Consider the following 13,311-nt stretch of genomic DNA (forward strand, 5'->3'; position numbering starts at 1 on the left):
GTTTTTTATACTAGGTTATTAGTAGAGAATATTTTATCAATTTAGTTGATGATTACTTTTTACCAAAATTACCTTTATCAGAATACCACACTTTAATTATTTTTTCTTATATATAAAACTTAAACTCCAAATCTAATGTAAGGATACTAAATTCAGTTAAACGTGTTTTTATTTTCTTTTAAATATCCAAAGACTAGTTTTCTCCCGCTAATTTTAAATAAATATACCATTTTATTCCAGTATACATTATCCAAACCATGTTCTTGTAAAGTGTCAATTAAACCACAAATATATATATATATAAATTTAAAATTAAAAGAACTAAAAACTAACAGAAAATAAATAACGAACTAAAAATAAACTTTAAAAAATTAGAAAGTCAAAATCTCTCTCTCTCTCCCTCCAAAAGAATAAAGTTGGAATTTTTTTCTTGGTAGGTGTGTACTTATGTACTTTTTTAGTTGATTTAGTATGAAATGTATGGACATAGTAGTGAAGTGTTGATGTGGCTAAAGGGATGCATGAATTGTATTTTGTTGACTTTGTGTTGGTCAATTTTGCTACCATGTGAATGTGTTAGTTTTATTTTTTGCTACTTATATCTTTGGAACAATGATTCTTATCACACCTCATCTCATCAATAACGTTGCATTTTGTATACAATTATTTCCCTTTTTGTCAACGTGAATCTTAATATTTTTCCCACTTCAGCCTAAATGGAATACACTTTATAACAGTACAAACTAATTAAAGTAGCAATCCTTAAAATTGTCCTAAAGCTTGTTCTTTAAAATTGTCCTTAAGCTTGTTCCTCCTGTATTTGAATCAACAATGTATGACCACTCAGCTAGGTAAGAACCAAGCCACGGACCATTCAGTTAGGGTAAACTAAATATAATATTTATAAATATATTTTTAACGAAAAAGACTGATTATCAATTTTTATTACAATATTATTATACAAAATCACTAACTTGAGTGGAGTGTCTTTTACCGACATCCTTTCACACAACTTGAATAGAAAGAGGAGAGAACAAACAACGTAATTTGAATAATAAAAGATTATCGATCAGCTTTGAATAAGAGACTTCAACCTCTTACCCAAAACAAACAATAAAATTAAAATAAATTTAGAAATATTTATCTCATGTTTTAAGTCTATTTATTTTCATGTGTCACACTTGTAGCAAAAGTGTGATGATAAATTGGTCATCTGTTCTCGCGTTTGTTTTCATAGTTTCACGTTTATTTTTACAGTTTTGTTCTCGTGTTTGTTTTCATAGTTTTACGTTTATTTTTATAGTTTTGTGCGAATTTGGGGATGTAAATTTGCATGACAAAGGGAACAGTTAATTCTTGCAACATATTAAAATAAAAAAATATTGTATTCCAATTTAAAATGTTTATCATAAATTAAAAATATAATTTACATGTTAAAAGTGTTTATTTCTTACAAATTTTAATTATAATATAATTTTATATGAAATATTTACTATAGAATTTATTTATATAAAAATGAATATCTATCACGTGCATCATACATGAAGAATTACTAGTAAAAAGGTAAATAATTAAATACTTCTATGGTGACTGAATCAGTTTTAAAAAGCAAAGAATAAAATTAAAAAACATCCAACTGTTACAAAACTCACTGGTATGGTGAAAGGCAGAGTTTCTTGCTGATTCAATGCCAACTCAATCGATAATGAGTTTAATTAGGTTATACTTCCTAAATTTGATTAAGTTAAGTTGGATTTGAACTAATCACTTAAAATATTTAAGCGAAAGCATTTGAGTCGGTCAATTTGGGTTCTTGCAAGTCATGCCAACTGAATGACCATATAAAATTGTTTTAGCAGTGGATAAACATTAAACTTTTTCTTTAAGTCATATTCATAATTATAATGATTTTTATTTACTGATGTTACATTTCTTTTACCAATAGTATTTAAATCAAACATTAGCTAGATTTATACAATAAATAACGCTGAAGGAGGCTAAACGATTGTATCACTCTTTTGGACTTTTCCCAGTTAAATTACAACTTAATATTTACTGAACAAAATATTGTTCCCTAGACAAATGTAGAACTGATTTTCTACACATTTATTCAAAATTTTATATATAGTAAACCTTGGGCACTATAAATAAGAAAGAATTGAGAGAAAATATAGAAGATGTGTAAAGTATACTCATCTGACTATGTGCAGGCAGCCCAGAGATTTAGCTATCTATCAGACAAGATTGACTCACTCCATGAAAGTAGGAGATCCCTCACAACTGTTGGTAAGTCTGCACAGTTTTGGTAGATTAATTGTGTTAAAAGATATAGTCCAGTCTTCAAAGAATTTTTTTCATACAATTTTTTATCAGGCTTTCGTCAGTTTGTTCATACAGTTATCTACCATGACTTTTACATGTTTACAACGTAAATCTTTTATCACATTGTCATGGTAAGTTTGTTGACCTTTAAAATGACCATCTCAAAAACTTTTTACCATAATTTCCGATAGGTTGAGAGTGAAATCTTAACAATGGTGCAAAGAAATTAAATTTATTCTCAAGTCCCTTTAAATATCACGACAAAAAACTACGAGATCAATGAGGGAGCACTTGATAAAATCGTTATATTTTTTAGACATGATTAAAGTTGAATTAAGTCAATTTTTTCAAGTTTCACTAGATCTTACCTCTAGCTACTTCTACGGCCACAGAAGGGATGTCTATCTGATCTTCAACCAACCTATACACATCGACAAGCTGTATAGAATACGAGTCAGAATTCTCCAGAACAAAATTAAGGACCTTTAAGGAAGTGGAAAGGGTCATACTATTAATACAAACCTCTTCAATATGAAGCTTTGAATCCTCAGTCAAAGCAAGAAGAAGCTGTCTACGTATTCCTTCATCAACAAAGAAGAGGCGAGCTCCATCTTTGATTGTGTCAGTGAGGTCCAATTTTCTTTCAACTTTCAAGTCCCTCTGGATTTGCCTGTATGGAGGTGCCTCTAATGAGTATTACTGAATGACTTAAAAGTAAAACAAACATGCGTGTTTTTTTGCCAATGATAATGTTTTAAGAAATACGAACGTGTCTTTCACTTTCAATGCTGGATTGTTACTCATTTTCGCCACATTTTCCTTTGCAAGAACAATAAGGTTTTCAAGCCGTTTCCACTGGAAAAGTCCATCTTTGAATAGAACCTGAAACAACAAAGTATATCAAGTGAGGAGCAACATAAGTTTACAATTACATAGCAAGTATGATTTAGTATTCAGCCTTAGAACAAGACAGAATCTCAAAAATACTTTGAATGGAATCTGGATTAATTATTGTCGCTACTTAATACTTGCTAAAGATATCTCTTAGACAGTGTACTGAAAATTTCACATAGAGGTCCTGAGTGCTTTGACCCTGGTAGCAGAGAGAGGGAAGACAGAAAATGGACAGAACTTTGCCGCAAAACATGCTTCTAGCATAGCTTACAGAATTGTATTAACATTTAAACAAAAAGGTGGAAAAAGAAAGACTTATTGATTCTGTTCATATATATTATGCGGTTAGATCCATAAAAAGGATAAAGTTAGTATTTCTCACTCAGACACTGACTGAAAGAAAATTTCACATAGGAGTCTGCTGTGCTTTGACCTAGGTAGCAGAGGGAAGAGAGAAAATGGACAGAACTTTACAGCAAATCAAGCTTATAGCATAGCTGACCCAATTGTATTAACATTTAAAGAGAAGGGTAAAAAAAAGAAAGATTTATTGATCCCATTCCTATATATTATGCCGATAGATACATAAAAATGTAAACTTGGTATTTCTCTTTTTTGCACTATCAAGGCAAGGGTTGCAAATCAGTGCCAAGAAAGATAACCACCACAGAGGCTAGAGTAGCTAAAGCGTCTTAAAAACAGTTTTGATAGGTAGTGGAACTCAAATCTTTGAATCGGGATACCACAGACTCTTGATACTCACGATAAGGCTATAACTTTTAAATCAAGAGTCCTATACTTCCCTTTAATTTGACTAGTGATCAAGGTAAAATATCTTCCAGTAGATCAGCGGGCATTCATACCTGGCTAGCTAACCTATTTCATTCTGTCCATCTAGGTAGTTCATCATAGCATGGGTGTAACAGAGAATACAATACAGATTCACTATTGCATAAGCCAATATAACAAAATCACCTTTCACCACTTAACACAGATGATGTAAGATACCAGACTAATGACACCAAAAGACATTATGCCAGTGTACAAATCTAGCTATCTCCATCAAAATTAAACCCATCGTGCCTAACTAGCATTTTCTCCAGTGGTCATTATAAAGCAATATCGTTTACTTATGAATACAAAAATATAGAAATTAAATTGGTTTTACTTCATGGAAGTATGTCACTATGGGGCCCCTTTGTCATCTGTCATCTCCAACCTTCTTACCCCATATGATAATTGAAATTGTTTCAAAATTTTAAATATAAATTGGCACACAAATTTTAAATATAAATTGGCACAAATTAACTATGAGGATTGTAAATTATTCAGAATAAAATTTATGTGCATAAAAGTTTCTGCGTTTTGAACATAATTACTAACCTGTATGAGGCGTTCACGTAGAGCTGGATTTGGGTCAGTCAATAGTCGCTTAGCCACATAAGGATAGGCAACCTATTTGAAATACTGGTGATCATATTAGACTGGAAAATAAGGTATCATAAGGGACAACAGTTTTGACAGTTTCTCAAACTTGTTCGTTTACAATAATGAATCACAAAAGTATTTAGAACTTTATTATTTTTTATACCATATAATACAGCTTCCTTTCTTCTAATGCAACTTAAAAAAAGTTGCCTTCTAAAAATAAGTAGCACGCAGTTATCAAATGAACTTAAAATCTGGACAAGTCATAAAAATGGAGTCTTTACCTCAAGAAATTTGAAGTCAGGTTTCAGCGTAAAACAGATGCCTTCTTGGGTCAGTAAGGATCGAATTACAAGTGAAAACCTTTCTGGAATTCGAATGGGATAATTGTAAACCAACTGGTTAAACTTTCCTGCAGTGTATTTCATTAAAATTTGATCAGGGCGTGAAAAAATTGAAGTCTAAATGCAAATAACGTGTTCCTAGATTACAAGAAATTTGAAACACCAAACTAAATCACAATAGAGATGTTTGAGTGCATATTTGGTTTAACGTTCAAACAAACTAAATGTGGATCCACAATGATATATATATATATATATATATATATATATATATATATATATATATATATATATATATATATATGCCAAACCAAACATGTACTTCAGAATAAATAAAAAGTCACTAGTTTGTTATCCTATATAAGAGAAGAGATTTAGTCCTCCATAAATATGTTGACAACCTCCATAAATTCCACTGAGGGAAAATGTGGCATTAAGAGATAAGAATAAGATGGAACGACATAGCCAAACAACTTGCAACTACGAGTCCATACAATTTCTTCATGCTCCGACAGAATTCATTGTGGCTTTTTACTTTAACAATCCCATTCAACAACACAAGAAAATTCACCCAAATTAGAAAATTTATTTCGTCAAGCATTGGAAGTTAGATCAAATGGTCACATTATAGTAATTGTTATTTATATTAAATAATCAAGGAAAATGCCTACCAGTGACACTACGAAAATTAAAATCTGACAGTCCTTTTCCTGCAGAGTTCTGCCAAATTGCTTCCAAAGCAGGAATTATAGGATTGACATCAGTTCCCGGTGACAGGAAGCCTAATCTGGTGAAATCATTAGCCATTTCAGCATAATCCTCATTCACAGCGTGGACAACAGCATCAATTAAAATCTGTTTATTTTGCTGAAGAAATGGAAGCAGATCAACATGTTGTCAGCCACAAAAAAAGTATGAAAAGAATCAGACAAAATTCCATGCTCAAGATTATAATGAAAGCCATCCTAAAAGCAAAATATTTTCCATTTGCATAATAGATCCTTAAAGGGGAAGTGGAAAAGAAAATGAAAGAAGTAGGAAATAAGGATGTTTAAATTGACTGAAATAGTTATAGTAGACGTGATTGATGTAATAAAATAAATTTTTGGTATATATTTTAAATATTAATTTGTAAAATAAATTTTTAAAAATAATTTTATATAAAAATAATTTTTAAAATATCAATTAGAGCTAAAATAAATTTTAAATTAAAATTAAAATTATTATCAAATCAAAAGTTATATTTCAAAAAAACAATTATTTATTTATTTACTTATAATTTTTATTTTAATTATTTTTTTTATAATATATATACATATATATATATATGTGTGTATGAGTGTGTCTGAATAAAATATTAAATTATTTCATTTTATTTATTATTGTAATGTTTTTATTCTAATTATTACTATACTATAGAAACATAAACTTATAAAAAATTAAATTATTTTATTTTAATTATTTATTTTATAATACTATAAAAGTATAATAATAATAAAATATAATCAGAAAAAAAAAATTGACAGCGCAGAAAGTTTAAGGTTTGATATTCTTTTCGTTATTTGTTTTTTGCCCTTTCCCTCTAAATACGTCTTGGTGAACAGAAAATCAACCGAAGCAAACATAAGGTAAATGTGTACCCACTAGGGGTATGTGCAACAGTTCAGTTGGGCTCCATAAACATATTCTCACAAACCCTTCTCATGTAACCAAAAACAGAAGCATTGAAACTTGTCAAAATATAAAAACACCCTCATAAAAGGAATATCTATCAATATTGTGCACTACACATGTCAAAAGCCATAGGGAAAAGCACGTAGTTTATAGTTGTATTTGTACTTTATTAAGGTATAGGATGTTGCTAGGCAAGGATCTTCAATCGATTGCAACTTATGCTTCTGGGGTTAATTCATTTAAGTTTGAAGCACTCACAAGACAGAAATCAATCAATTAGTCCTGTTGTTACGTAATGCAACAGTAGATATTAGAGCCGAAATTATTGCTTATTTTTCTTTCATGAAAGAATATTGAACGGGATTTATTAGACATAACGATGTATTTCATTGGTAGAGTATAGCATTCATTGTATTTTATTTTGCCTTCATAGAATAATATATAATCCCTTAACTTTCATCTTTCTCTCTCTCTAATATACATTTTACATTTATTAAAAAACGAAATCTGCAATAAAATCTGTTCTACTTGAAGGAAAGTTATTGACTTTCACGCGAAAGTTAAATCAGGATAAATTTGAGAACTATTAATTTCTTTCAAAGATATAACAAATCCATTATTTGTCCCGCATTCAAGTTAGACCTTTAAACAATGCAGCATAAAACTATGTATAGGGGGGCCCTAATCCTATAATGGAACAAAATCAAATGAAAAGGCACAGGCAGTATGAAAATCTTTTAAAAAATTTGGTAATTATATCATTAGCTACTTCACCTTAAAGGTCTTTCACTCTGCAAAATCAGATAATATAGCTCATGATGTTAAATTACTATTTTTAACTCAATATTCAAAGACAAGAAAAAAAATAAAAAAGGACTGTATGGAGGTCACTGTGGGGGAATGGGGGAAGTATAGAGAAAAGAAAATATTAACACGATTTTACAGCAGTTTTGCATCAAGACAAATGATATTCTTCTCTCACATCAGAGAAAGGTAAGGGAGATCATATTCATTACAAAAAAATAACATGTACAGGAAACATGTGGGTTTAAACTAACATGTATGACAGCTTTAGGCATTTGATGCAATGACAAACATTATCAGAGATGAACAATAAACAACGGCATGGTTTATTACTCCACCTACTTTTGTGTGACCTAAATCCACACTCGTGTTATGGATGAATGCAACTAAACATTTCATTATATGCCATTATTTTGTAGCACACCAAAACAGTAATTGACTGATCAGAGAGTGAAAAAAGTAATGGTCATTGCCCTACATGCTTGCCATATGAAGAATTACCTGACTGAGAACAGCGACATTGCCAAAGTCCACATATGCAATTCGCCCATCACGCATGGCAAAAATATTTCCAGGGTGAGGGTCTCCATGAAATAGTCCAAATTCCAACAATTGTCGTAGGGCAGCACTCACTCCAATTGTTAAAAATCCATCTACATCAATACCAGCTTCTTTGATAGCCTGATTCACGGGAGAATTATTATCCACGAGACAACAAACGATGCTACTTCAAAAAGATACAACATATAGTATTATCATCCCTAATCCAAATAAACAAACCTGTGGATTGGTGCACCTGATACCATCAATCCATTCCATTACCAGTACACGAGGACCAGAAAATTGTTTGTAAACCCTGGGAATTTTGACAGTAGGGTCATTTTTAAAATTCTCCAGGAAGTCTTCAAGATTTCGGGCCTCCTGAAATAGATAGAGAACTCGGTAAATTTGTCTAGAACAAATACAAAAGTGAAAGACACTAAAAATGCCAAGACACACATATTGGGTGCATTGATGAGTTCAAAGCACCCCATTAAACTACCATGACAAACTCAAGGCAGTACATAAAGTTACCAGGGTGTAATCAAGCTCTTCCAAAAGCTTTTCACCAAATTCATCAACAATCAGCTCAGCATTACATCCCAGCTTCTGTATACTGATGCCATTTAAGAATGAAGCCAGAGTGCGGAATAAGAAAAGATCTCGATATATAATGGGCTCTATCCCAGGCCTCTGAACCTGCAAGAACATAAATGTCTTCAGAAGTTGATTTAATATTGATCTAAAACTTCATGTTTTCCCCTTCGTTTATATTTTAGCAATACACTTGAGCACTTTAATTATAAAACCCATATAAATATTTCAGTTAAAGCCATATTTGACAACAGAAATTAATAAAATACGAAAACAAGAGGAAACTCAAGAAGAAAAAGTCATAAATCATACATCACTAATTGCTAAATATTGACAAAGAGTCAAATACAATTGAAAATTAAAAAGAAAGAAATAAAGTCTACTGGTTGGGAAAAGTATGGACAAAAACAATGAATCAACCCAACAAAATAAACATGTAAAACTGTTGTAAACACAATGTTTTTAGCACAGAATTCAGGTCACAGCAGGAAATTAAAGTGTTATAACGTAAAGGCAATGGCTTAGATGCAGCAAAAAGAAGATTAGCAAAATAATTTAGCGGATAATTTGAAAACTATTAGCTGATCAAACAATTTACATTAAAACTGAGTTATAATGCAAGGTGAGAAAAACAAAAACCTTGATAGCAACATCTTCACCAGTGGCACGCAATGTTGCTCGGTAAACTTGACCTAAACTTGCAGCTGCTATTGTCTCTGATGAGATTTTGCTGAAAACAGCTTCAAGGGGTTGACCCAGATCCTCCTCTATGATTCTGAAGGCAATCTAGGACATTTTTAGGTCATTCATCAGAATTATAATGTCCAAGTGACTATGGTATCTAAATGCTTAGCATAAATAAAATTAGAAAATACAGTTGATGCACAGTGGTAACTTTTACTTGATTGGGAAATGAAGGAACATCATCTTGAAGGATGCAGAGTTCATTCATATAATCTTCTCGAATGATATCTGGCCTGTTTGCAAGGACCTGTCAAACAAACGATATCAACTACCTAAACTAACCCTTGCTGGCATGAGAACAAAACTAAGAAACACACCTGACCAGCTTTAATGAAGGAAGGCCCCAGATCACACAAGAGGTTCCTAAGCTGTCGAGCACGATATGGAACAACCTCTTCATCCCTTCCAACCAAGAAATCATACACCAAATTAGACCAGTACAAGCCCAGATTCCAAACTATCTCCACTCCCCGCAACATAAGTGACAAAGTGGATCCTCTTGATTCCAACACATTATTCCTCACCTATAAACCACAAGGAAAATGTCATCAAATTTAAGTACCTTTAAATTAGAAATAATCATCCAGCATACTGGCATGCTTTTTTTTTTCTCTGGCTTCGAAAAGCTACCATCCCTCTGCAAAACGGGATACTGAACCCCATTTATGACAAAACCTATGTCCATTTTATAGTAGCATGCATAACATACTTGTCAGTTGTCATGCAGATATCTGAAGTTTAACATCTTATGCCATACAGTATAGTCTAAAATAAATTACTTTAACACCTGCTAAGTTAGGCAAATACCCCTTTTATTTGGATTTGTATTCTCAAACAATGTTTTAAATCCCAAATAGCAGCGGGCAGCAGCTGCTCCGAAAACACACACTGAATTATTTTATAATTTACATATTGTATAATATATACATAAAAATTCCAAAAAATGACAAAAGTTACTTAAAAACATTTGTTATTAACAATAAAAAGTCATAGGTGTCTCAAACAATACATACAAGGAAATGCCAGTAAAAGTCAAATACAAGATTCTTAGATAGGAAATATAAGTCATAATCTTCAAATCCAAGTCCTCTTTATCAATTTCATTATCATTTACTTCTATAATATTTCAATTTTGGAAATTAAAATCCCAAAATAGGCTTCCAAAAAAACCCTGATGTCCCTGTTCTGAGGTATTTCTTGGAATCAATACATGGTACCACTACACTAAAACGCTATGCTACAGAAGCCCCTGTAGTGGGCAGGGCCAACTCTGCACCTCTATATGCGTTATTTAAAACCTTGTTCTAAAAAGAATGAAAAAGGGTGTAATTAATAGGGAAAACAGGTGCAAAGTTGACATTCATATGGATAAGATAAATAGATAATAAGAATCCACCCCGTTGATTAGGGGTTGTCATTTCCGCTTTATAACGTGCCCTTTAACCATCTAAATCCAAGGCCTCAGGGCACTAAAATAAAACAATTCTGTCTAGCACCCAAACAACTAAACTAAAAACTTTTACAAAATGCAAAAGGTATGCAGAGGCATCACTATCAGAAGGGAGATCCCAACGAAGCTAGCACCTCCAACTCTATGAATCATGGCATTAAATAAGCATTCCTAAAATTAGGTTACTTTGAACCAGTTGCAACTGATTCCTGGACTGTAACTGATTATAAAGGGTCACTCGTCCAAAGACACAAATGTAATTTAAGCGTCGCATACATTGAGTAATAGATGCACGCGTCCATTTAAATTCTAAAATTACAAAAAAAAATACCCTAAGAAATAATCATGACAGTATTTTATCACATGACCTTACCAAACAGTTTAAATTCATGAAGTTATGAAAAATAAGACGAGCAATGACAGATTTTTAATAACTTTACTGCTATATTTTTGTGACTAATTAAACATGTGTTGGTAAGTTGGATGACAATGTTGATTGCTAACATGGCTAAATATTGTATAGGGAGCAACTTTTGGAATTGAGTTAAACTCAAATCAAAATAATTAAGATAGTCTCAGTGGTTAGTGTTAGGCCTATCAGAACAACCGTTATTAACTCGTAATTGGACCACATACACATGTCTAGTCTTGCAAACTTCACGATAAAAATGTCCGGTACCGAGCATGAAAATCCCACATTAACCAGTTCAACTCCTGGACTAGGTTTTAAAATTGAATCAGGTCAAACCCAAATTATAAAAGACTGGTTTAATGAATAGACGAGATACAACCCAAGTTGCAAATGAAACAAAAAAGGCGGAATCAGCGATGCGTGCCATAGATGCTTCAAAACTAAAGGCATGTCTGGAGACCAATTTGATCATGTTGAAAGGAAGTTTTAGGCTATGTTCGGATTAAAGTTTGAAAAATACATTTACAAATTCAAATGCAGCAAATGAAGGAGAAATGAGTTAATTTGAGAGTACATAAAATACGGCTGCAGTCTCCCGACTTTAATTCAAACATGCACCTAAACTTTCCAGCGATGACACGGGTTTAGTTCATCCTAACTGATATCCAAACACACTAAAACGACGACGAGACACTTAAAACACATGCACAGAGAGAGAGGCTTAATGCGTACGTACGATCTCGGGCGAGTACTTGCGGAAAGGGATGCAGACGCCACGCTCGATATCGAGCTGCTCCAGCGCAGTGTTGGTCACTCCCTGAAGCGCCCTCGAAACGGCGCCGTTCGTCGCGGCGGAACTCGAAATCCGCACGCGCCGCGCCCTTTTCGTCCGCTGAAGCGCAGATGAAGCAGACAAATTCAAGGTTCGCGGCAGCAAGAGCAGAGTGTCGCGACGAAGAAGGTGGGGAACCGTGCACGAGGAGCTCGCGTAGATGGAATCCATGGATGAGGGAAATTGAAACCCTAAATCGAATCTGAAATCCTTAAATTTGGAGCATTTGCAAGTGATCAGAGAGTTGAGATTTCAGAGTCAATGAAGAACCGAATTGAGCTCTGAAACGTTGGTTTTCCATTAAAATACGCATGTATCAAGAGAATGTGGTGTTGCCAAGAAGAGAACAAAAACACTTTGAGAGCTGTGTGGTCCACGTGGCACAACCAAACACAACCACATCCACCATTTTTTTCTTTGAAGGGAAAGTGTAAATTTATGTGGACACTTTTTGAGCTGAGTTGGCTACTTATCTCGCTATATTTTTTAGTTTTGATCATTTTCATTTATGTAACTAGTGGGATAAGGAAGGTGATAAAACTAGGTCACCGCAATGGTCTTCTTGGATTAGATTTGGATCCGAACTTATCAACCTTTTATAATATATGTGTGGGTTATTCAAATTTGACTTTTAGAAGACCAATATTTAAAATAATAATATTTTTTTAAAATTAAAATAAATTAAATAACTTAACATAATTCGGTAAAATATTCAAAAACAAATTATTATACTAAAAATAAAATTTAAACGTTTTGAATAACTTAATTTGTAAAATTTAATAATTAAAATAACTATATAACCCTTACAAACTACTAGAGATTAAGACTTTAAAAGTTTAACTAGATTTTCTAAGATATTCTCAATCTAACATCAAAGTTGTAGCCTGGTAGCTACTTGATTTCATCTATAAGAAGTATGGTTACATATATTTGTATTTAATTATCAGTTTGTTTGCAATTTAAAATTTGCATAATAATAAGAAGACACCATTATGAAAAAAAAAGGAGAAAGATGAAAAAGATATATTCTTTTATAGACAAAAACAAACTTATGATAACGTTTTCTATACTATATTGTGTGATGAACAAAGTTTTATAAACATCGTCTAATGAAAAAAAAGTATATTTATTAAAGAATCATCTAATAGATTATATGTGTAACAAATAGTGTTTCACAAACTGCGTACAAACGTCTAAACAGCCAACGTCTTACAAGACAATGTTTTACAAACAGAAGCATTTATCTCATTATTAACACTGAATCTTAAAAGTA

At 32.3% G+C, this 13,311-nt stretch overlaps 1 protein-coding gene across 2 annotated transcripts; it reads right to left on the reverse strand.

Moving 5' to 3' along the window:
• Nucleotides 1-1,988: 1,988 nt before the first annotated feature.
• Nucleotides 1,989-12,353, reverse strand: LOC108338557 (protein ACTIVITY OF BC1 COMPLEX KINASE 1, chloroplastic). 2 transcript variants are annotated; one of them, XM_017575506.2, is made up of 14 exons: nucleotides 11,943-12,353; nucleotides 9,662-9,868; nucleotides 9,502-9,591; nucleotides 9,240-9,386; nucleotides 8,541-8,705; nucleotides 8,247-8,387; nucleotides 7,968-8,147; nucleotides 5,660-5,855; nucleotides 4,929-5,056; nucleotides 4,600-4,671; nucleotides 3,092-3,204; nucleotides 2,845-2,992; nucleotides 2,691-2,760; nucleotides 1,989-2,292 (listed from the first exon to the last, which is right to left on the reverse strand). In XM_017575506.2, exons 1-14 carry the CDS (start codon nucleotides 12,207-12,209, stop codon nucleotides 2,228-2,230), a joined length of 1,989 nt encoding a protein of 662 aa, XP_017430995.1. In that variant the 5' UTR covers nucleotides 12,210-12,353; the 3' UTR covers nucleotides 1,989-2,227. The 2 variants fall into 2 exon arrangements, with proteins under 2 accessions (XP_017430995.1, XP_052736114.1); XM_052880154.1 differs by lacking the exon at nucleotides 11,943-12,353 and having other exon boundaries at nucleotides 9,667-9,797.
• Nucleotides 12,354-13,311: the final 958 nt, after the last annotated feature.

The sequence above is a fragment of the Vigna angularis genome, chromosome 7 (assembly GCF_016808095.1).
Source record: "Vigna angularis cultivar LongXiaoDou No.4 chromosome 7, ASM1680809v1, whole genome shotgun sequence".
In the NCBI taxonomy this organism is placed as follows: Eukaryota; Viridiplantae; Streptophyta; class Magnoliopsida; order Fabales; family Fabaceae; genus Vigna; species Vigna angularis.